This window comes from Hipposideros armiger, unplaced genomic scaffold, assembly GCF_001890085.2.
Source record: "Hipposideros armiger isolate ML-2016 unplaced genomic scaffold, ASM189008v1 scaffold_79, whole genome shotgun sequence".
Classification (NCBI taxonomy): domain Eukaryota; kingdom Metazoa; phylum Chordata; class Mammalia; order Chiroptera; family Hipposideridae; genus Hipposideros; species Hipposideros armiger.
Genome location: NW_017731429.1, coordinates 1,932,990 through 1,959,075, shown reverse-complemented (window position 1 = coordinate 1,959,075; position 26,086 = coordinate 1,932,990). Strand labels below are relative to the sequence as shown.

The 26,086-nt window shown below is 34.0% G+C and overlaps 1 protein-coding gene across 20 annotated transcripts in view; it reads right to left on the bottom strand.

Annotated features, from left to right (window-relative positions):
* Positions 1 to 26,086, bottom strand: part of PICALM (phosphatidylinositol binding clathrin assembly protein) — a 97,754-nt gene that overhangs the window by 8,456 nt on the left and 63,212 nt on the right. For 2 of the 20 annotated variants that reach the window (XM_019643478.1, XM_019643482.1), the window contains exons 13-21: positions 22,256 to 22,405; positions 18,807 to 18,887; positions 14,535 to 14,642; positions 12,657 to 12,788; positions 12,531 to 12,561; positions 12,268 to 12,367; positions 9,406 to 9,429; positions 7,953 to 8,012; positions 6,347 to 6,451 (exon numbers count right to left, since the gene is read on the bottom strand). In XM_019643478.1, the coding sequence (XP_019499023.1) occupies positions 6,347 to 6,451; positions 7,953 to 8,012; positions 9,406 to 9,429; positions 12,268 to 12,367; positions 12,531 to 12,561; positions 12,657 to 12,788; positions 14,535 to 14,642; positions 18,807 to 18,887; positions 22,256 to 22,405 (791 nt within the window). The remainder of the gene's footprint in view (positions 1 to 6,346; positions 6,452 to 7,952; positions 8,013 to 9,405; positions 9,430 to 12,267; positions 12,368 to 12,530; positions 12,562 to 12,656; positions 12,789 to 14,534; positions 14,643 to 18,806; positions 18,888 to 22,255; positions 22,406 to 26,086) is intronic. The other 18 variants (XM_019643489.1, XM_019643485.1, XM_019643491.1 and 15 more) reach the window with 13 other exon arrangements.

Sequence of the window (26,086 nt, the reverse complement as noted above, 5' to 3'; positions counted from 1 at the left end):
TGCAAACCATGTTCAGCTAGGCGGCCCTGTCCCCAGTCTCCAATGACCGCCCTAGCCTATCTATGTGTTTACCTGAGGTCGCCAGGTAACAGTGAATCATAATTAAGGTTTCAAAATAATGAACTATGAATCATTTACACTCAAGATAATTTGTAATGCATGAAAGAAACACAAACTGTGTTAGAATTTGGGAATAAGGACAACTCAGGGAATAAGGACAATTTCTGGAAATTGGGCAACCTTACAGAATTTTCTTCTAAAACCAAGCGAAGAAGTTCCTTGTAATCATCAACAATCACAAAAAAATACCACAAAGCTCCACATTCCTAAGTCTATTTCAAATTATTTTCATTTGATCCTTACAGCAAACCTATAAAGTACTCAAGGTAAAATCACCGTTTTATAGATAAAGAAACTGAGCTCATCAAAGTTAATAGGCAATATGCCCAGAAACGCCAGTTAGTGAGAAGTCAGGTTGGAACTGTTGAATTGTGTACCCCCAAATGTATGTCTAAGTCCTAACTCCCAGGTACCTATGAATGTGACCTTATTTGAAAACAGGCTCTTTGCATTTGTAATAAAGCTAAGATGAAGTCATTAGGGTGGGCCCTAATTCAATGACTGGTGTCTTTATAAGAAGGAAATGCCACGTGAAGACAGAAACACAGGGTGAGAATGCCATGTAACAGAGGCAGAAATTAAAGTGTGGCAGTTGCAAACCAAGGAGTGACTGGAGCTACAAAACCTGGAAGAGGCAAGAAAGGATGCTTCTCTAGGGGGTCTGGAAGGAGCATGGCCCTGCTGACACTGCAGACATCTAACCTCGCAGAACAGTGCGAGAATAAATTTCTGTTGTTTTAAGCCATCAAGTGTGTGGCACACTTTGTTACAGTAGCCCTAGGACACTAATAACAGACTCGAATGCATTTCTGCTGACTCCAAGGCTGGTGCTTTGTTTCCTCTCAAATATCTGCCATCCCAATTAATTTCAACTCACCTAGAATTAACGGCTATATTTAACATATAGGAAAAGGTTAAAGTAGAGAAAAAAAATTTTAAAGGGACGTCTCTAGTAAATATTAGACAGTCAAGACACCCCTTGTGCTTTCTATGCACACAGTGCTCTACCTGGTCACTGATGTTCAGCATGAAGATCTTACAAAACTTCTCAGTCACTCAAAACTTTACAAATATATTCTGGTTTTAAAACAAGAAATACAATTTTCTTCTCAATTGGATTTCTACCTTTTAGAAAAAATGTCCTCAGCAAAAAGAAACCACTAAAATGGTCTTATTCTACAGGTTGTCTTATTAACAATATTGGTCACCAGATGCGACTCCTCAAATTTTTGTTTTGACTGACTCTGGTGTACCCTGGGGACTACAGAACCATTCTCAGCTATGGTATTAAATCCCAATTCCCAAAGTAAATTTCCTCATGGTATCTTCTACTAGACAAGGATGAATGAGCACAATGCACTACTGACAAGGCGCAACTTCACAGAAATCCAGCTGGTCAGATCAGCTGACAGAAGAGGTACTGCCAACACCCACAATTAACACACCAAGAAAGTTAAAACAAAAACAACACACAACACACACACACACACACACACCTCGCCCAAAGGCAAAGAGAGCCGTTAGTTCTTACATACAAGAAAGCCATGAAAAAGACCATTTTTTTTTGAAGACTTGAATTATTCCAATATCTAACGCCAACAGTGCCCCTATTTAGAAGGGTAAAATGCACTCACAACAAGCCATTGTTTCCTTTCAGACATTTAACTGATGTCAGACTTACTTAAAATTAGCCATTACAAAAAAAACATAGCAGCCACTTTGCATCTTTAGCCACATCCTCCATAAACGAGGCTGACAATCCTCCATTAAAAAAAACTCCCAATACCAATCAAGAAACTTTTAATATGCTTATTTTAAAAATCAAATGCCCAAATGTTATATTCCAGTTTTCACATTGCTTTTGAAAAAATAGATGGATATGTATCAGTGTGAGTTTCTCACAGAAGAAGTGATAAGTACACAACAAGCACAACTCTTCCCCGCAAAGATCTTCAACAACATCTAAACTGCCTTATAACCTTCCTTAAAAGAATGTTACTTCACATCACAGTGACTTTCAAAAACACCCCTCAAACTAACTAGATTAAAACTGTCTTCATGCTTAGTAACATAATACCTGCATATTGAAATGCAGAGAGCACACAAACTATTGGTCAGCGATGGACATTTCAATTTATATACCAGTAGGTACCAGTAAGATTTATATAAAGCACCAGGTAAGAGAAGATGTAAGAGTCCCCATTCTCTCCAAGTTAAACAGACGCACTCATAACCTGCAACAACCAAACAGTGAGCAAAGCTAAGGAAGCACAGAAGAGGGGAAAAAGCATTAACCACAGCGATCTAGTATTTTCCATGTAGTCAAACACCTAGGAAGATGTTTTTTAAAAAGGCAGGCACAATGTCAGGCATGAAACAGAATTAGTTAATAGCCATATTTAAGGAACTAGCAGTTACATAAAAATATCTAAAAATGACAGAACAAACCAGCACAAAAAATGGGGAGAACAGGGTTAAGTGTATAGAAAGGTATAATTTCAATACTACAGTGTTATCTACTAAATTAAACTATAATGAAGACAATTTCCTAAAGAACAGAAAGTTGGAGCTAACAGCCATCTGCAAGGTATTAGCTACTTGCTCACCAGCAGGCACTAATGCAGCACTTAGAGTAACCTACATATAATGTAGAACACACAACACATTGTTTGGAATGCCTCACTAAATGGAAAGAAGATAAACATATTTGGGAGGGCTGAGGTATTCTCAAAAATATTAACTTGATTTAATAGTAAGCAAGCAAGAGACCCGGGCTACAGGTTATGCCCTAGGTGAGTAATGGCTTCCAAAACACTTCAAGGAGCAGAGAATGATTTTTGGAAATACCGTAGCTATAGAACCGCGATTTGATTAAAAGGTTTTATTTTGATGAAATTTCATTTTACATCTAAACTACCATTTACTTTATAATGTACAAAAAGATGTCCTCTGCCCCCAAGAAATTTTGAATCCAATTGGAAAAAAGAGAGCAAAATAATGACAGAACAATTAAAAGGTAATTCATTAAGAAAAATTATTTTGGTTACGGTTAGCACTGTATTCAGGGACAAAAATTAACCCAAGGACTGGCTAAGAATCATTAAAAACTAATGCATGAGAAAAATCTCACCTATTTCAAAGATAGTTCAAATTTTAAATTATTAAAAATATTTAATTGTGAAATTAAAGGTGTCTTCATTCCTCAGGTGACAGACATCTGATATTTTAGCTTACAGGAACTAATCTCCAATAAATTAAACCAATTTTGTACACTGCTATAAATGATTACAATGGTTATTAAAAAGATGAATGGAAAAGTAAGTTTTTCAACCAGATTTACTTATTTGACAAATAAATGTTCAAAAACTAGTATGAGTCAGATACTATTCTAGGAATACAGAAGTAAATGAGCCACACAGAAGCCTGCCTCTATGAGGTTTACAATCTGCAATACGATAAATAGTACAGGAGTCTCTTGCTAGATGGATGGATGGATGATGGTTGGATGGACGGACAGACAGACAGATGTCAGGAAGTGATGTTAGTTCTATAAAGCAAAATAACACAGGATAAGGAAAAGAACTTCAGATTTCAGCAGATCTGAAACAAAACTAGAAAAGAATAAAGAATGAGTAAAGAGTAAATCCATTTTATACAGATGAAGGACTTCTGTCAATCTCAGCAGAACACTGGATACTTATCAAGAATTGTAAAGGCATAGGAATTGTAGAATCTGAATATTCTGTTTATTCATTATTATTCTTACAAATAGGGAGACTTCGTGAGGTAGTTTTTAAGACAAAAGGAAAGCTGAGGGGATATCTTATATGTTCAGTTATATTTAGATTCACCTCCTTAGATTTTTGAGTATAGAGATAAGATGCCATGAATACTACCTATAGAAGATCATGCCAGTATCTATATAATGGATTAAATTAGAAAGGCAAGGAACACAGAGACTGTTGTAAAATAAACATGAGATACAGAGGTTCAAACCTGGGTGAAGGCTGTAGAAAGAAACAGGGGTGGATCTAATGATAGCAGACAAATAATTAGAGGGACTGTGTGATGAGACACGTGGAGAACAAAGGGGGAAAAGGAATTAAAAGTAACTTTAAAAGATTTAAGATTCTGACTTTCAAATGATTCAAAATGACTGTGTGAGGAGACAAAGCCTCCTTGACCCACTTCACTGATACCTAATTTTCCCTTTTTCTAGTTATCAATGTAATTGCTTCATATACTTTTCAATCAATAATATTTAGAGTTAAGTGCTCACTTCAAATTTGACTTCTCAACTAGAAACTGATTACCCTGTTGTTCTCATTCTATTCTCTTCTGGCATAAAGTAATTAGGAAAAGACATTTCTTTCACGGTTTCTTTTCATGCGCATGAAAATTCTTGCACTTTTTTGGTGTTTCGATGAAAGAATTATGTGGATTTTAAAAGGCAACAGGATATAAAACCTGGGTTAAGAGCAGGTGCTAGAGGGTCAGCAATTTTTTTAAGGTAGAATTTTACTAAGATTTTTTAAAAACCTTATTAAAAAGAAAAAAAAGTAAAAACACAAAATGTTTCAAGGTTGAGAGTTTTATCCAAAACTATAGAGGATGTTCTTGACAACTGTAGTAGTTATATCCTGAATGTATAAATGTAGTTTATAAGGAAACCCAAGGAATTTGCAGAATGGTTCTGATAAAAAGAAGACATGTGGGCTGCTGTAGGGCCATATGGGCTCAGTCCTATTAGTAAAAAGGTAGCATGGTACCAATGGGCACTGAACCAGGACCAGGGATTCCTGGAAATCAGTTGCATTTCACCAATTTAATTGAAGAACCTTTCCAAGGCTCCGCTTTCTTTATCTATAAAACAGGATGGTGATATCAGGCCCATCAACCTTAAAGATTATTTTGAGAATAAAATGAGGCAATGTTATGTGAACGTGCTTGTAAACTGTCAGGCAGTAGCCAAGCTTAAGGTAACAATATACAGTATTCTGTTTCTTTAGACAGGAGCTTGTAAGACAAGACCCAGACTGGGTGCAGGGTTTAGTCACACAAAAGAGGAAAAAAACTTCTGTAGTCAGCGGTTCCTAGTAAATTTATAGCTCTGCACTGTAGCTTTTATTCTGACATACATTTTATTATCACTTACTTTCTTAAAGCAAAAAAAAATAATTTTTAAAAATAAATGATATATGTCTAAAGTTAAAAGTATGAAAAGCAAAGAAAAAAAGCAGACATAAAGAAGACATATAGTCTCCAGAAAACATCTCCATTAATAGTTAGGGAAATCATGAACGTCTTAAAATATTACCAAAATCTAGTATGTTTCTTTAGCAAGTTAAACCAGTATTTAAAACTATTGCTGGTAAAAGAAGAGAAAGAAAACTATAAAGAACCATAACCCATTTTATAAAAACAAATGCATAAAAATTGACTGACTTAATAAATTGACTGCATCAATTTACCCAGACTCCCAGTTATCTTTATTGTAAACACTTGAGTGATTAAGGAACGGGAATAAAAGGTTACCTTAACATGAACAAGGGGGGGGAAAGAAGCACCTGGGAAAATACATGAATTGCAAAGAACATGGTTTTTACCTCTTACTCAGAACTAAATTCACGATCCAATCCCAGTTACCGGTGCTCCCTGGAATCCCAATTTATTAAAATGAGTTCAATATTCCAAAAAGCTGAAAAATGAAAGGATCTCCTGTGCTTCTCTAGTCTATGAAATACATACAGACTAGATTCAGACTGGATCAACACAAACTAATTCTGGCAATGTAACATTATATGCATTGGCAAATGTAATACTACATGTATTCAAGTGGGAAAGAAATAACAAGGTCATTACCAAATGCACTCCAAATGGGAAGGCACTGGAGCTTGGAGTTCAAGGTCCTTAGGGTCCACAAAGGAGACACGCCAGAATCGTGGACAGAAAGCAGATTCCTTAACCTCAGAAAAACCGCCCTCTGGATCCACCGACTGCAAGTTATCAAGCATTCTCCATCTTTGATATCTGTAATCTGCTTGCCCTTTCCTTCCAAATAATATTCCTAAAAGCTCTCAGGTAAGAAAGCTATGAAGCAAATAACATCCACCATGAAGTGGGAAAATGCTAATAACCTGTTTCTCAAGTTGTATGAAAGGATTTTTCAGCATTGTATTCCTCCCACATAAAGCACATTAGAACAGTTACATGTACACAGTAATACCTGAGCTCCTGATACAGGGCCAAAGGGGTTTGGTGGTCTCATGACAGGCTGGCTGTATATTAAGGTTGGCTGTGTCATTACAGGTACATTTCCCATTTGAGGAGGCTACAAAATAGAAAAATATCAAATTGTTGTAATTAAACAAGACTCATATCTTCCTCATAAGTAAGTAAACAAGAAGGATGACAGGGATGAAAACTACTATTACTTTTGCTTTAACTCAAAGGGAGAATTCCTATAAATGCAAATAAGACTGACCGCTACAAGTTTTAAGAGTATTTTGGTATGGAAAGCCTTTAATGTGCTCATTTTTAAAGGTTATTTAAAAGCTTAGCTTTTTCCATTCAGTGAGTTGCAATATTTAAACCTTACTACAGTAGAGCAGGCAAAGTAATTTAGACCAAAAAATTTCAAATTTGCCAACTTATATATAGGAAAACTTAAAACTGTAAAATGACTAAGACATATCAAAGTAAACTAACTTTGTATATCAAGTGAAGTTCTTATGCTATCATGCAAGTGATCACAAGGGATCACGGCTGATTCTTTTAAGAGGTTTACTCTGGTTCCTTCATTTTATTTCAGACATTTTTAAGGAGAACCAAGAAGAGGCTTAAATTTACACACAAAGTGGTTAGTTCATTCTTGAATATTTGAAAATATAATCTCAACCATCTCTTGCTTTAAAAACTACTACTCCACTGTATACAATTAACATAATCAGTGACAAAACAGAGCACACACAGAGCACTATACTATTTTGGTTAAACTGCAATTTAAAATCTTATCTTTCTACAAGTCATATTTAACCTTTCAAGTAGATTCTTATTTGCAGAGAGAACTGCACTTTAATTTTGTGGTCTGAGTTTTTGCGCAAACCCTTTCTTATGTAATAACCACCAATCCAAAAGCTGTGAAACTTCTTCATGTGCAGGAAAAGAGCTACTTCCCTAAGATGTAAATGAAGCAGCAGCACAGGAGCCACCATAGCAATATCAAGGGATGTGGTGCTGTCTCCTATGAGCAACAGTTCCGCAAACGAGTACAGGGGGTTGAAGCCACTCCCTCCATCTTAGTGAGTCTATATATGAAGAGAGTTGAGAGTAAGGACAGTCTAGAATGTAGACTGCAAGCAGCTTAAAGGTTAAAGGACTGTTTTTGTACTATACCAATCATTGGCATAGGAAAATTTCTCTGGCCTTTTCTAGAGTAAAGGTATCTCCACCCAGTTCAAGAACTGTTAATTCCTCCCTTACCCTACAGTATTAATGTTATAAGACCTCACTGGTATTAACGTAAGGTCACAGCAACAAAGACTTGGAGTTCACATTAATATTTAAATGAGTTTGTAATGATGTGTAAAATACCCAGCAAAGCTATGAGGGAAAAATAAGCCATGTAATACTATGAACATTAATAAATGATATCTGTTGTATACTGACTATTCTAGAAATATTTATGAAACCAATGCTATGGTACAAGGTTCTGTGTTAGGCACTATCAGTATGTGTGGCACGAAGTTCTTTTATCAGTTAAGTTTGTAATAAAAGCATGTTAAATATGAATCAACCTATTTTCAGAAAGTTGTGTCTAGAAAAATACTCACAATTCCATATCCTATCATGCCTGTTGGTGTAGTAGCAGGATAGGCCATTACGGGGGGAGCCTGAAATAGGGAAAGAAAAAATAAACAAGGAAGTATAACTCATGTATGTCAACTGAATTCAAGGAATTTATAGCTGTAATTCCACTAAAAGAATTGCTAAGACAGCTGTGATTAAATATGACACTTATGATCATTAATAGCTGTGTCAATTTGTCACTATACTTTAAAAATATAACTGCGTCAATTAATGCTTGTGTCTTGCAATTAGCAGAAAAGCAGAATGACTAAACAGAAAAAAATGCCATTCAAACTTAGATACTTAAACAATGATCTAAGATTTCAACAGGCTTTTACAGCTTTAAAAATCTTACGATTTTAAAAAACATTCAAAGTTCTAAAATTTAAAGTCTACCACTATCATAAAAAAATGTTTAACCAGAAAAATTAATATTACTGAATGTTTTTCTTAGGCACTTCATTTTTTGAGCAAAGAGAAAATATTTAAAGATCCCAAATCAATTAATAATCTGATCTTCAAAAAAATTAAGTTTCTAAAGACCTCATTCACTTTTTTCAAAGAACCCCAAATATTTCAAACCACTGCTGAGTATAGCTATTTCTATGAAGCACACAGCTCTTGCAGAGTACGTATATTATTCCAAAAATTATTTATATTCTCTTCTGCAAAGCAGCGATATTTAAGTCTGTTTTGCTTTAATGCCTGCAAGAGCCACCCCCCACTGTGATGTTTCAGCTGACCTCCTCCTACTTCAACTTGTGCTCTGCAGATACACAACCTGAGCACAGAGTCATTTTAGATATATCTGCTGTCTTAACAACATTCCCTGTGAATGTTATTTTATAATAAAAATTGAAACTGAATACAGGTGAAAGACCAATAACACTGCTGGAACATAAAAAAAAATAACTGAAATTATATGGCAATTTGAACATATGCATGGAGAAGGTAAATGAAGCATAACTAAAGTGAATAGTTGAAAGTTTAGTATTTGGGTGAGCACGTAGGATTTATTGGTTTCTACCTTCTTAAAAACCAAGAGCTGCAAGAGCAGCAGACAAACTGCCAAGTACAGCAGAAGCCTGTAAGATTTCATGCAATTGTTATTTTCAACATCACCACAATCAACATTTCCCTTCATTCAGAAGTCATCAAGTGCGTAGTGGCAGCACAGATACACACACAGACACCCAGCCATCTGGCAGCAAATGGCAGAATATTAAGCAAGAAAAAAAATTTATATTTCCCATGCCTCCATCAGAATCAATTCTGCAACACACCCATGAAATCAGTAGATGCTAGGAAGAATTTTTGGCACACTGAAAATCTGAATGTGAAAACAAGTAATAGCTGGAAGGTTATGAGATTCTGCTACAGCAGTGGTTAATATAGCATGCCAATTTATTGCAAAAAGGCTAGTTTTTGGTCACTTACGTATTGTGGAAAATGCATGCCATTCTGTTTTTCCCAGGGAGAACAATTACATAATGCAATAACACTGGATTAGAACAAGTACTTACACAACAGAAAATACACAGAGAGAGCATTTTAGTTCACATGTACATTCACTACCTAACATCCCTTGTACTTCCAGTATCTTATGGAGAACATCTATATGAAAACACTATCAAGGTTGATAAGGGAAACTTAGTCTTTGGCATTAACCCGTTACATACATTATAGTTTATTGATTAAAAGTGTCATTAAAACATAAAATCTATCAGTAGTGTCAACAGTACAAAATTCAGTGCATCCCATAAACAAGATTGCATCATATAACATCTACCACAGAAAAAAAGCAAGCATAATTAAAAGAATTTGTAGTATAACACCATTATATATTTTAATAAAATGCCAATGAATTTGTTTTAATGTAAAAAATATATTTTAAAACCTTGACAGTGTTTAAGGATTAATAAAAAGGTTAGAAATGTAAAGAAATGTCATAAGCAGCAGTTTACCTAAGTAGTGAATGACATCACAGCCCTAAATGTTAGTCATTAAAAAGAAACTATAAAATACATACACACAAATATTTTAACAAAATCCTTGATAGATGATACATATTACCACATATAACACAGCACCATAAATACTCATCAACTCACATCCATATTTTAGGTGGTTAGATCCCTATCACATTCGAGTAGTCAATCTTAGGTGAAGTGCTATCTATAAACTTATAATACTTCATATAGATTAAAACTAATTAAATATAGATTAAGAATATATTCATTGTATTTTTCATCAGCATTTGGATTTATATCATTCCTCATATATTATCAATGTATAACTCACACGTGAGTCTATAAATTCCACTGACCTAACCTCCTGCCATTCCCTAGGTTAGTGAGGTGTGTTACAGTGGGAAAAACACTGGATTTAGAGTCAGAAGGGGGCGGATTTCAATTTAAATCTGCTTTCTAGTTGATTTGCACTTGAAAAAAAATTACATAACTTCATCCTTACAATTGGGGTAATACCTACTCAAACTCTCTCAAGAGAGCACTGTTTATAAATAGACTCAAGATAGAGTGTGCATGTGTGTGTAAAATCTCAAACTATTGAAAATGCAAGGTTTTATTGTTAGTGATGATAGTGACCGCTATCAGTGAAAAACTACTGCCTACAAAAGGTGGCTAAATCAATATTATTTTCCATTTATGAAGATTGAAGCTATCAAAACTCCTTAGATAACGTCCCACAAAATTTGATCTGCATACTAGTTTTTTAGGTCAGTCTTACTAATTTTAACGTATGAAAATGGGACAATGCTCTAGAAGGGATTTTATAACAAAGCAAGTGGCTATCACAAGGATAATGGGGGTCTCCAATTAAACAACAGGAAAGCTACAATGTGTAGCTTGCATAGTCAAAATGCTGCTAGTAACACAGTTACAAAAAAGCATGTTTCAAATTTTTCCACAAGAAACTGGTTTTCTCTGATCCAGGAAAACTTATTATGATGGTAAAATAGCAGCTGACCAAGAATAGGCATACAGCCTTAAAGCTAGTCTGAGATAACTACACTTTAGAATAATTAAAAACATTAATAGAACTTCATTTAGTTAGCGAACTAAATGCTAACTACTTAATTAGCATATATAATTAATCCTCATTATTAATGGATTCTGTATTTGCAAATTCACCTACTCGCTAAAATTTATTTGTAATCCGAAAATCAATGCTTGTAATGCTTTTGAGGTCATTTCCAGACATGTGTAGAGTGGTGAACAAGTTGTCTCCCTACACATTGGTTCCCAGCTGAGGTCAAGCAAGGCCAGGCTCTGCCTTGTTTCAGCTCTGATATGAAGATGGCCAGGAGGGAAATGGAGAGACAGTGCAATGGTAAGAAGCCAGAAGCTCTGGCTCTGGTGCCAGGTGGACAGGGCGAGAATCTCAACTCTGGCACCTGTTACTGGGGTGGCCTCAGACAAGTCAGTGAACACTTCTGGGCCTCATTTTCTCTTTTGTAAAATAAAAAACATATAATCTACCAGAGTAAGTGTTTTTAGGACTTACACAGATTATAATCTATGTAAGGTGTGTGTGTGTGCTTATACCCACACACAGCGGATTCTCCACTTGCACCAAGCAGTGCACCCTGAATTAGTAAACAGTGAACTAGTGTTGGGGGAAATATGTATGTGTGCATGGAGCTAGCAGTGGTTCAGTGTTATGGTGACTTTAAAAACTTAAGTGCAGCAAATAAAGAGAATCAACTGTATAAATTTTAGGACAATATTAATAAAAGCCAAGCAAAGACAGTTTCTTTACCAATTGTGAGATCAGAAAAAAAATTAAACATGTTATAACTCTAGATAAATGAATAATAAATCTGAGACCAATGGTGGAAAGTAGTGATTATGACCATATGCTTTGAGCTTAGGCTACCTGGGTTCTAAAAATCCACCCAATCACTTAAGAACCCTGTGATCTTGGACACACTACTTAGTAACTTTGTGTCTTCTTTTCCTCATCTGCAAAATGGGGACAATAATAGTTACTAACACTTAAGGTTAATTTGAGGATTATATAAAATGACATATCATTTATTAGAATAATGCCTGACACAAGTAACCTTTAAATAAATGTTAGCTACTGAAATGTACCTGCAAATATAGTCAACCTACTTTACTAAAGAGAAATAAAGCCTTCTTTAAAGACAAATTACTTACATTTCTAAAACTCAGTATAACAATCTTTCCATTTATGCCTGTCACTTTAAAAACATTTTTATGCTACACATTTATTGAAAGCATTCATGTTAGTATATCATGAGCTTTTTCGACTCACCATTGTTGCAGCATTCCAAGCAGTTGTTGGTGCAACCTTTGGTTGCCAGTTAGATCCTCCTGTTAGCTTTTTTTCACCAGGCTGACTCCAATTTACATCACTTTAAATAAACATAAGTGAGAATATTCAATGCCTGTAATTATGAAGTTTCTTTACTATATATTTAGATTGAACAGAGCTTTTAGGATGCAGATCACATCTGTATACATATTTTTAGAGATAAAAGCCAAATCATGGGCAAAGAATACAAATAAAACACTCACTTCTTAGTGGTTCCATTTCCAATGCCAAGATCTAGAACAGGAGAAAAAGAAAGCACTTAAAAACATGACTCTTTTTAATAAAACAATGTATTTTAAAGAAGATTAAAGAATCCAAAGAATACTTACTGCCCACAAGGTTGGCTAAGGATGAATCCAAGTCATCAGATACTAACTTGTTAGGTGGGAGTTTGGCAACAGGAAGACTCTGGTTCTGAGAGGCCACTGTTGGTTTGAGAAGTCCACCTAGTTCATCAAAGCCTTAAAGTTACAAACAAACGAAATAGGACTTGTAAGGAACTTTATGGGTGCTACAGCTTTCTAAAGGAGGTCTTGGCCTTTTCTCCTTGCTTGTTTACTGGGCAAGTCCTCCAAAAATGGGCACTAAACATGCTCTTAAATGGAAAAAGAAGAATTCACGATTTCAAAGTGAACTGACTGAGAAGGCTGTATTTGCTTTGATAGGAATACTCTGTCTCGGTTCATGACAAAATTACATGAAAGTTAATGGGGATGAAGAAGCATTCTTACTCCAAAGTTGTAAAAGAGAAGGGGATGAAATGAATTCTCCTTCTCACCTGACAAGATTGTTTTAAGACTCACTTATACCTGAAGCAACACAGGTAAAAAAATTCATCTCTGTAACTTTGAAAAAAGTTTCTTTTAAGAAATAATATTATATAGACCTTTTTATACTCTCCAAAGTGGAGAATGTATGGTATATGTAAAACAGTACAGTAGAAGTGAAAATGAACCATTAGATTATCTTTTGTTCTGTCTAAAACCAGCTAACCTAAAGTATATCTAAGACACTCCAACTGCATAAAACCATCTAGTAAACTAGGACATTGCTTGGAAACGAAAATAAAATAAAATCCCTTAAGGTTCTCTTCCCAAAGTGTATAAGGTAATGGTAATCCAATCACACCAATCCACTAAAGGACTTAAATAACGATCTAGGAATACCATAGAATTTGAAAAAGAAAGTCACTAAAAATGCTATTTTACAAAATATGAACAATTGGTCTCTATTTCCTTTATCCTTTTTCCCAGCAAGACAAACTCAAAAGGAAAAAGTCAAATGCATCAAAAAATATTATAAACCTACTAGTGCACAAAAAATAATAAATTCTTAATTCATACATACTCTTTATCAGCTTGCTTCTTACTTTTTGGATGACAACAATTGTATATTATAAAATTTAGACTACTTCAATATATTTCTTTCTTTCTTTTTTTTTTTTTTAGCTGAGCCATCCTGCCAACTGTTGGCAGCTCAGCTCGGGCCGGGAATCCAACCGCTGTTGCTCAGAGCTCAAACTCTTGAGCAAGCTCTTAACCAACTGAGCCACTCAGCCGGCCCTTCAATATATTTCTTTAAATGACTTGAATTTAATTATTAACCAAAATCAAAGGCCATTCCATGGTAAGAATAGAATTGTCAATTTTATAAGAACCCAATTTTTACAAACTTCCAATTAATAAGATATTAAAGGGAAACTTTTAAGTAGAAAGTTGGCTCTACAAATTTATAAAGTACTTTTAAAACAATTGAACAAGCATACTATAGCAAGAATCATCCTGAGAACAATACAAAACCCCTGCACCCAACAGCTCGGATATTTAATCCCTCCTAGCTGTTTATACATGGACTATCTCAAGTCAAGGTACCACTGGTTATATTTTACTGGTTTCCAAAGAAGACAAATTTTCTTTCAGTAAAGGTAAAAGGCACAACATTTTACACACAGTCACTAGTTATTTAGCAGTCCAATTTTGGCAAAATCTCTTTTTCCTCTCAAAACAAAATCTTCCCAGAGTCAAAAATGCCACTATGAAAGGGTAACCGTTAATATTAATAGTTCCTTGAAGTTCTCATCTAGTGGTTGGGGGAGGAGGGACAACTTCTTTGGCTACCCCAATTTAATCTATTTATACGTGTTATCTGTCCTTACACAGAATCTAAATAGAACGTATAGTAATGGTAATAAAACAATTTTTTCTTACCCCCAGAATCTACAATAACGTTGGCAGATTTATTTCCAAACACAGATTCAAAGTCAACATTAAGGCCAGCTGAAGGATGTGGCTGTGCAACTGGAGAAGGAGTGAATCCTAAGAAAAAGCAAAATGGAAAAAAACTCAATTCTTTAATAAGTCTACATTTATAGCTCTTTAATAATGATAACAATAGAATGGAAAAAGCAATAAATTCCCACAACATAAACAAAGCCAACCCTGCAAGCAAAATGTTTCCTACACTACCACATTTTTTTGTGGTGATTACATTTTCCATAACAAAATCATCCCAGTCACAAAGAAAAATAACAAGAGCAGCTGAAGTTGAACTACTAGTATGTTTCATTACGGGGGCGGGGGGCAGAACTTTGCTTATTTTTTAGTGTTTGTTGTATGCTGATGACCTTTAAAAAACTGAACACGTCTAAAATATACACAATGTAAGAGATCATTTGGGAATGAAATAAATCATCTACAGTGCTTTAAAAATATATGAATCTACTTAGTATCCCCCTCAAGAGTCTTGTTCCCTCTACCTACTCACCTCCCATATTTCTCTCTACTTCTTCCTTTCTCTTTTCCTTCCTTCAATGGTTAATCAAAAGCTATATGGTTAAGTTCATTTGAGAAGTGACAGGGTTCTGAAAGTTACAGCTCACTAATCCTTGTCCCCCTTGTGTCAAGGTGCATTTTGGATATCAAAGAAAAACAGACCAATTTTCAACTCCCAACCACCCTCTAACTTCTACTTAACTACTTCCAATAATAGGGTTGACAAGTACACAATCAACATGCTCATCTCCCTAACTCTGGTCTAAAATACCAGAACATAAATAGGAAATCTTATTCTTTCTTATCCATGTTACACTGATGCTAGTGGTATTAAGCCAACAAACACCCAGCTCATATCTGAAACCACACTATGCTTAGGTAACAAATGTGAGATTTTCAATTGTGTGAGGATGTATTTTTGTGAGGTGAGGTTCTGCATTTCTAGAGGCTAAAAATAATTAAAATCATCTAAAATGATTAGGGCTATCACATGACTTAGGGAGCTTTCAAATCACTGAGTATATATCCAAGTAGAGAACAGTCTAGCAAAGATCACAAAGAAGGAATTCTTTCACTTTGTTGAAGGCTGTAATAAATGGTTCCTAAGTTCTCTTCCACTTCTAAATTCTATAAACTCAAAATGTAAAAAAAAAAAGAAAATCTGATATTAGAAGATTAACAACTATATCATTAGGGAGAAGAAAGTTTTGAGTCCTAAACATTGGCTCTCTCTCTTCCTCTCTCAACTTTCTGCTAAAGGGCTTTCAGTCTGTCAGACTCTCACTTTGAATTCTTAATGTACACCACCAAGACAGGAAGGAGTACAATGATGACTGGTCTTAAAAAACCTGAAAAAAAACTGTAAGAAGTCCAAAAAGGTCCTTAAAGACAAAGAGGCCAGAAAGCAGTGACTAATTAATTAACAATGACTCACACCAATAATACAACTTTAAAAGTAGCATTTTATATCATAGCATGAATATTCCGTAGGGCACAAATTTTTAAAGAATGAACAAGTTTGATCTTATATCCCTAAGTACTTAACCCTTAAAATACTCTTAAGTCAAAGACATTGGTCAAAACATGAGAGCACAAATACTATCAAAATACAAAATAATTTAGTATATAAATATGACCATTCATCAAAACGTTCCCAGAATTATACAGATTTACCAACTTAACAGCATTTCAAACTGTACAAGCTGTTTAAGAACTATACCATGCTTACTGCTTCTTCTCATAACTCGTTACAAAAAGAACCAAAGTATCTACTTAAGAGACAAAAATCTATCATGCTTAATTATGTGTCCATGCTGTCATTACAGTGTAAGAAGTACACATGTTGTTCTTTAAATCATTCTGGCAACAGTATCTTGGCTATAATATCACTAGGCTATAGAAAAATGCATAGAACAATAATTTATAACTAGAATAGTGTATCGAATTCCTATTTTCTCCTGCAATTTTGTCCCAACTTTCTAGAATTTAGTTGATATCAGAGATAAGACTATCTTTTACAGTAATACAAAAACAACTTTATTACTTTCTGTAAAGAAAGGAGCCATCTTCTGAGGTTCCTAGGGGACCAATCTGTGAAATTACAATATTATTACCTAAAAGTATAAAAGGTTTGAAAGCATATAATGTAGTCCAAAGCTAGTACACCTCAAGTTTAAAAAGCCTCTACATAGACACAGAAAACAGGAAAATTTTAATAAATTATAAGATTTCATTGGCTACCAGGGAAGCAAGCAGCATACTTTCAAAATAATAGTTTTTTAATTAATAAATGCTGGTTAACAACACACCTTCAAGGTAAGAGTTCTGCATTATCATTCCAATACACATTATTGATTTAATGGCCTTTTGTCCCAGGGTCACTTTTATGGAGACTGTCAAAGATTGTCAACCTTTAATTTTTAAAAGTTACCTAAAACAAAGGTACAAAACTATCCACTTCGAAAGAAAATTTTATTGGCCACAAAGAAAAGATGAACTAACAGGCTCTCTGAGCGAAGGTTAACTATGAAATAATCACTACACTGAACTGCCTACTCTTTCATTTCACCCAAGTCCAGTGAAAACTCTGTCACTCACCAGCACCACTTCACAGATGAACATTTAGAAATCACTGCCTTGCAGGGCAAATCTTAAGAGGACAATAATAAATTACTGAAAGGTACAAGATGAACAAGCTTTGGGGACAGAAAGACATTCCAAACACCTTTAAGAAAAATTGTTTGGGTTGTTAATGGATTTGGTTGTAGTTTCATAATAAATGAGGCGTTGTACTTTTCTGTGAAAATAACTGCTACTATTTATTAATTCCTATTAAACACTATGCAAAGGCTTTATGAACAGGGTATTACTTAAACCTCACAACAACTCTATGAGATAGTTATTATTATCCGCATTTTACAGATGAGGAAACTAAGAGGTTAAACAACTTACCCAAGGTCAAAGATTTAGTAAGTGGTGGAACCAAGACTTAAACCTCAGCTTGTATGATTCCAGAATCTATTCGGGGTTTTACACTTATCCTAAGTATCTCATCTTACAAAAACCAGTAGGTAGAAAAATAATAATAATAATAATTATTATTATTATTGCTAGAGTAACTAATTATATCTATTCATCAGGACTACTCAAGTTTTATGAACTTCTTGAGCTTTTTACAGTAAATGCTGGCCAAAAAAGTGAACAACAGTTGGCAATTTCAAAATCTAAAAGCAATTCAAAAACAATCAGTGTTCAAAATTGTACCTGATGATTAAATAATTTAGGTAAGAAGTACATTCCAAGTATGAAATGATCTGCATATACAAGATGGTTTTTAATAGTTTTAATGATAGTTCTATCTATGTGCCAAGGATAATGGTGCTAGATGTTACAGTCATATATGTAAACTTCATGGCAATCCTGAAAGACATTATTATCCCAATTTTTATAGGCTTAGAAAGGTTAAATATTTGCTTAAAGTCACATAGGTTAGGATGTGGAACTAGAATTCAAACCCAAGTTTGCTGGATTCCAAACATATTCTTTCTATCAAATTGCTCTCATAAATTCCATTTTTTAATACTTTAACCATGTTGTATTCTTATCACCAGTCAAAAATCTCAATTCTTTATAGTTGTGTCAAACCTACTTTTTAATGCCAACTTCACTAAGATAATCACCTTCTATGTTTATCTTAGAAAAAAAAAATCAGCTGGATTTTGAGGTTTTATTGCTACTGCACTGGCCTAGAACATATGTGGAAAGACACAGATGAATATCGAATTGGCCATACCTCCATGGAAACTGCTTCCCATTTCCATGGCCTTTGCATAAGTGCTGGAAAAACATGTTTTCCAGTAGAATCTCTGGATTCTTAACAACTTAAGTCAAAATTATCTAATGTTCTTTCACTAACACCTATACAAAGAGCTTTAAATTCCACAAGCTTACAATATAAAAATGTTATAAACTTTTCTGAGAATTTGAAAGTTTTGAATATGGATTAAAGTAACTGGAAAATGACAGGCATCCATTCACAAAATAATAATGAGTCTAATCAAGGAAAACAAAATTAAGCACACAAAAAATGATTTTTAAAAAAAGCAAATAAGTATTTTTTCTTATATTTTAAAAACTATTTTTAAGAAAAACAACAAAAACAAATCCCTCTTGCATAAATTGATAAATTTTAGAGATTCCATTACCTACCTCCAAATAAACCAGCTACAGTAGAAGGGTCATGGCACATAAGGGTAGTATTAGGATAAGCTTGAGTACCACAAAAAGAATCTGACAAGGCATACAAGGAAGGGAAAAAGCACAGGGGGAAAAAAAAAAAAGAGAGAGAGAAAAAGAGAGAAATGAGGAGGAACAGTTAGAAGTGAAATGGAGTAATTAAAAACAAACAAAAAACAAGGGGAGTCTGAGCACTGGGTGTTCTTTGAATTACAACTTACTAAAAAGAGCGCTTAAGGCTCCATTATGAGTATCACATTTAAAATATGTATATTACATTCACAACAATGTTTTTTTTTAAATAACCAACACTGCATCTCTTTAGATAAAAGAAATATGAAGCAGTTGGCTTTTTGGCTAATGCTAATGTCTTCTTTTACAGATAAGGAAGCAGGCCTAGACAAGAGCGCAGATATGGCCGAGTTGGGACCACAACCCACTCCCCTTGCCCTACCGTTCAGTGTTCCTCTAGCTTTAGTGAGAACAAGCTACCTAGTACACTGAGCTTCACTCAACAGATATATGGCCTCCTTCAGAAGGGCTAGAGGGCATCTACATAGCCATCCTCTGATTTTTCTGGGTTGTTCTTAACCCAATAGTGCAGGGGCTGGAAACTACAGGCTATGGCCTAGTCTTACCTGGCCATGTGACCTAAAAATGGATTTCACATTTTTAAAGGGTTGTTGTAAAAAAATTGAATTAGGAAAGACAACAAAATGAAAGGAAAGAGAAGAAAATACAATAGAGATTTTATGTCTCCTGTACAAACTAAAGTATTCACTATCTGGCTCTTCACACAAAACGTTTGCTGACTACTAAAGCAGCGCTAGCCAACAGAACTTTCCAATAGCAGAAATGTTCTGTAAGTCTGCTCTGTACAATGTAGTAGCCACTGCTCTCATATGCCACCTGAGCAATGAAAATGTGGCTAGCACAAATGAAGTAAACTTTTAATTTTATTTAACATTTAATTTTAATTAAAGTTTAAACGACAATATGTGGTCAGTGGCTATTCAGATGATGCAGCTTTTAGGAATGGCATACCTTGGATGGACCTTTCATGCTTGTATACTCTCAGTAAGAAACGGTCAGAATTTTTATTACACAACCTTACTTTTCAGAAACTTTTAACTTGAATTGAAAGCCTCTTCTAGGACAGGCATCAGCACACTTCAGCTGCGTGTCTTTGTAAATAAAGTTTTGGAAAACAGTCAGGCTAATATGTTTATGTATTTTCTATGGCTTCTTCCACATTATAATGTCAAAGCTGAGTAGCTGCGACAGAGATTGTGTGGCTCACAAGCCAAAAATATTTACAATCTGACTCAGAACAACTTGGCTGAACCCTATTCTAGACGAAAACCTAATGGTTGACATCAGTGGTTTTAAATTTCCCCTTCTGTGCTCATTTTCATTAAAAAAAATCAATATTTAATGGTAAGGTTTTCCTCTCTAATGATAAAATTTAGCATATGGGATTTTTTTTAAAGTACACTTTATACTTTCATTTGTACTGTTTGTTCTCAGAAAGAGGATAAAGGGATTTAAATGAAAGTCTGTATTTCCATAAGGGAAAGTGCACTGCAGAGCAAAGCTGCAGGTCCCCTGCTTCAGGCTTTGCTCCCACTAGCTGAGTTATCTTGATACATTTAACTTTTCTGGTATGCAGTAATCCATTCATAAAATGGTAATAATAATCTCTTTCCAGTAAGACCATTGAGAGCTGGACCAAACAGTCTCTGGAGGTCTTTGGAAACTCTAAATGATCAATTCTATGATTTTGATTTGCAAATGCACCTACTCACCTTCGAGTATACGGCCATCAACTTTACTAACCTGCTTTGTTTTCTGGTCTTCCTCTTGCCCCAGCCCATAGGTCTTAAACTTAAAAATATTAGGAAAGTGACATTTCTAGTGTATTCCTTGTTACAGACTTTTCTTGAAAAGCCAAAATAGTAATTAAGTAACTCTCTCACAATGGCTTTTATATTTTTTTATTCTGCTTCTGTTTGAATGTGAAACAGCTACGATCTTCAACTTAAGGTTACTGCCCTCCATTCTGTCCCTCTTCAGTAGATATAGATGACAGGCTGAAGCTCAGCTACTACTCTGACCTAAAACATGAAAATAACATATAGCCCCAAAGCCAAGACATATCTGTTTCGTATCTCCAAATGAAGAAAACTGACTTAAAAAAGACACAGGCAGCCATATTTACTAAGCATCTTCTAGTTCATACTCAGTAAATATATAGAAAATATAAACTTGTAAAAAATAAAAAAAACTCCAAGGATAACTCTAGTAATCTCTCATTACCAAGCAAATGAAGTACTCTATTTGACAAATATCTAGAGTAACAAAATGTGAAATTTAGTTTCAACTAATTTTTATATAATTTTTAATGTATTACAATGACATGAAGGGATTATTGCAATCAGTTATTAAACTCTGGAGCTATTAAGCTAATTTTACATAGCTAGAGCACCTGCCTTGGAATGTTCTTAAATCTCCAACTATTGCCTTCTATTCACCTCCCTTTTCTCCCTTCCTCCCTTTCTCTAATAAATCTAACAGAATATTCAGAGCGTGGTTATATGATCTATATTTAGGGTACATACACAGATGACTTTCTGCATGATGCTTTAATTAAATGATTTATATTTGCATCACCTTAAGCTATTTCTTTGAATCGAATAAAAGCAGTTTTACCATCTTTTAAGAGAGGTTTAACATCTTCCTAGCAGGATTTAAAAACATTTTGGTTTAGTACATATTTAAAAATTTACTCTTCCTTGTGTAATTTTGGTGTGAAATTCTGCCTTTTTATGGATTTTTGTACTGTAATTAAAAGCTATTCAGTGAAGTTGCGTTTCATTCTCTACTTTTTTATTTCTCTCTAGGCTAATAATGAAGTGAGACCCTTAAGACAGGGATAGAGGGTATGTATGGATTTTGGACAATCTAAAATTCTATTCCGTTCAAAAAGGAAAAAAAAAAGATTAAGATAGCTACTAATATAACCACCCTTCCTCCCAAGTACAGAGGGAAAAATATAAGCACACATAAGTACATATGTAAGTTTAACCAGCTCTCCTAATAACCAACTCTCTAAACTAATACACAGGATGCAACATGATGCTAGATAGCTTGAGTACTGCAATATAATATGATAGATAACAAAATACTTTAAAAAGTCCAACTTTGAAGAAAATTTTCTTTCTTAAAAACTTGCATTAAAAATTAGAGACACTACTGTCAATTGAAAAACCTCATTATATTATTGCTATTTAATTTATTTTATTAATGTGATATTAAAATCCAAAGTAATTAGTGCAGTGCTTTAAAAAATAATTAATGGATACGTAAAAAATACTCAGGCAGTATAAACATTAATTGGAAAGAAAGGTTAAATGGTACTTTACCAACAAACATTTCATGAGTAGGTGTCCTAGTAGTAAAAGTGGATACATCTGAAGAAATGGGAAGGTGAACATCACCACTACTTTTTGTGAGGAAAGGATTTAAGCTTGGAATGGCATCATCAACAGCATCTACAGTAGCAGAGAAAGGATCTGTGTAGTCCAAGTGCATTACAGCAAAATGAAGAAAGGAAGTAAATTAATTAGTATTATAATTAGTCGAAAGATGCAATGTGAAAAGTAGTAGCTATATTACTATTTATTAAACTTAAATGCAAAAGTCATCAAGATGGAAGAAATGCACTTAACAAATTTTAAAATGAATCCTCAAAAACACAAATTTATGTGTCTATTAACAGTAGCACAGTAAGGATAGATCTGCTCTCCAACATTAGGAAGCCAATTTAAAAAAGAGAATAACCAAAATGCTTCTGTAAAAAAGAGCCACACACTTTGAGCCATGCTCACTGCCCTAGGTGGAAATGTATTGGCTTTGGTGGCATAGCTATGTTTACTCAAATAATTGATAAACAATTGATATGTGTATAGTATTAAGTAAAATTTCTAAAAACAAAGGGAATTGGGGGTAAAAGGCTGTTCTAACATGTGCAGATGACTCTTGTATAGGCTCAGAGGTAGGAAAATAAACATGATGAAAAGGTCTAATGATGGGGAAAAGGATTTAAAAAAAATTAAGAACAGAGGTGAAAACTGACCATTTAGTAGGCTGAACAGCTCTGAAGGCAGATAAGAATTTAAAAGCCAAATCATTTAGGCTTTAAATGATTTGCTGAAGAAATAACAAAAGTACTGTCCCCTACTAGAATGTTACCATATATACTATTATCAAATTCTACACCTAAAGTTGTTTTAGAAACAGATATTTACTGTACCTACATCTCATTCAAGATAACTGTCATTCTAATGATTGAAAACCATTCATCCTACTTTAAGTAAATGGAGAGAGGAGAAAACAGATAGCAAAAATACAGTGTCGTAATTTTTTTTCTTGTCACACAACAAAAGTGAGAAGACACTCCTGTACTTCTAACCAGCAACCTGTTCTTCTCTAGTCTAGTTGTGTGACCCTCACTAAATAATACTGTGGTACCTTCACAGTATTAAGCACTGTAGTTTACTCTAAGGCTGTATGATGGAACAATAAGAAGGCAGCAACAGCCTAAAGAATAGCTTATTCTCTACGATATAGGCATACTTTCCTTTAAGTCAATAAATTCAATGCAAGTGTTCCACAAACCCTACAACTATTTAAAAAGAAAAATATAAAGAAAATATTGAGGTCAGTGGCTTAAGTATAATAAATCATTTTTTTAGAACTTTAATTTTTGGGGCCGGCCGAGTAGCTCAGTTAGTTAGAACTCGCTCAAGAGTGCAAGCTCTAAGCAACAGCAGTTCGATGCCCAGCCCGAGCTACGCTGCCACTGAGCTGCCAACAGGTGGCAGGATGGCTCAGCTAAAAAAAAAAAAACTTTAATTTTTGTTTCATTTTAGGCCCTTTCTAGGAATTAAGCATTACTATGAAACATCAATTCACACCCAAAAATTAAGTCCTACAAATGTATTAAAATTCACTGGTATACTATTCAAACTCAAATCATGTTTTCACATCTTTCCCACCCCTCCATTCAGCAATAAATGAAACAATGGGGGAAAAGAATCAGAAAAAATATTTAGAAATAAAAAGTAGGAAATAGAAATAAGTTGGACTTATACTAAAAATAAAAATGTAATGATGACTACGGTAACTTCTTGTATAAGAAAGCAGCTACATTAAGTTCAGAATTATCAGTTTGGTTGAAAGTACTATTTTTAAATATTCAATAGTGGCATGGAGTTTTTTAAGAACGTTATACTTTGTTAGACAAGTAAGCAACACAGAACATCTCTCTAGTTTTCCATGCAAAAGCCATGAGAGAAGTCATTTGGGAAAAGGACACATGCTTCTGTACATTGGGTTATGAGAAAAGGCATGTTCTAGAAAGGTCTCTAGTTATCTGCTGTTCTACTGACTGACAGTGTTTTACCTAAACATATATATCAATCATTTCCTATTATACGAAACATCCTAGAGAAGAATATGCAGAAACATGTACAAGTGCATCTGTATTTAGGTCAATCAAACAATAAGAAAAACTAGGTCTTAATCTACTTGACAAAACACTGCAGGTAATCTAGATGATGTTAATGCACTAATGGACACTATACTATAAATAATGAAAGCATTCATTAAGACAAAAAAATAATGTTTCAGCCATTCCCACTTAAACTTTATTCACTAGACTTCCAACTCTAAATTCCTTAAACTTCTTTAAAATAGTTTCCATTATTTTTATAATTATTCATTTGAAAGTTTAATTTTGTTACATTATTCATAGAAAAATAATTAAAAAATAAAATTAAAATAGAGCCAATCCATAGTCTTGAGATACTCAATTCTTTTTACACACAGAAAATTGAGTTTTTTCCATAAAATGTTGTGTGTGTCATGCCAGCTGAGAGTAATGCAAATTAAACTTCAGAATGGTTGATTCTTTTTTGCCTGAATTAAAATTTGAAATCTTGCTTAAAATATACAACAGTGTACTGAGTTGATAATATTGCATATGTTTAGAGCTGCTGTAACTCAGAGTTTTCAGTGTTCATGAAAACTTAAAGTTTCTTAACTATTATCAAGGGCTTATTTAGACTCCAGACCATTCTCAAAAAAATCAAAGGCTCATTAATAATGCAATAAGAACAGGAAAGCTTGGTGTTCTCTCTATTCCAAGTGCATTTTTAGGTGTAATCGTAAATGCCTTTCATATAAACATGCAAATCTTACTTTCCTTTAACTCTGTATCACTACCTATCTATAATTGGGAACATACATCATTTCTGTGTTTATGATAAGAACTAAATTAAATACCAAATCTGATATTAACATCCATTTTCAGCAAATGAAAGCATACAGTAAGATTTTAGAATCATCAAAAATCATGTTTTGTCAACACTATAAAAGCAGCATAATGTAAACTATTACATTATTTCAAAAAACATTTAAAATTTTGTTCATTATGATTAAAGTTTTTTATACATAAGATTTACTTATTTACTGATCTCAGTCTAACTTCAATTTTAAAAATAAAGTAAAAAATCTTAATCTGAATGTCATGGAAATGAACAATACACTGACAAAATTAGAAAGAATTCAAAGTTCTTAGCTTAAAATATTCTTCAGCTATCCAATAGGCAGTAGTCAAAGCTCTGAAATTATCACCAACTCAGAAGCCAAATATCTTTATATAAAAGTCAAGACTAGGTGTAATTCTTCTTAAATTGAGGAGTTCATAGTAAAGATCACCATCCTTTCCTCATATGTAATAAGCTTTTGGAAAAATAATAGTCAATGGCTACTGCCTCTGCTCCCACTACGTACTTGATTTATATTTTTAATGCTTTTAACAGTCACACTTGTACAGAGCAAACCTAATGTTAAAACACAGGGAAAATTTTGATGAAAATAATACATAAACCAAAATAACCAAAAATAGAAAAATAAAACACAATTAAATGTATTCCAACATATTGTATTCACACACAGACTGCTATGGGATATTTCTTTCCTTTTTTTAAAAAAAATTTAATTTAATTTTTTTTAATTAGTTTCAAGTGTACAACACAGGGCAATAGTTATACTTTTTACCCCTCAAAGTGACAACCCTCCCAATCTGCTGCCCCACTCCCCCCCCCCATATCATACATATCTGTTACAATTCTATTGACTCCACTCCCACACTATACTCCACGTCCCATGACTCTCTCTCTCTCCCTCTC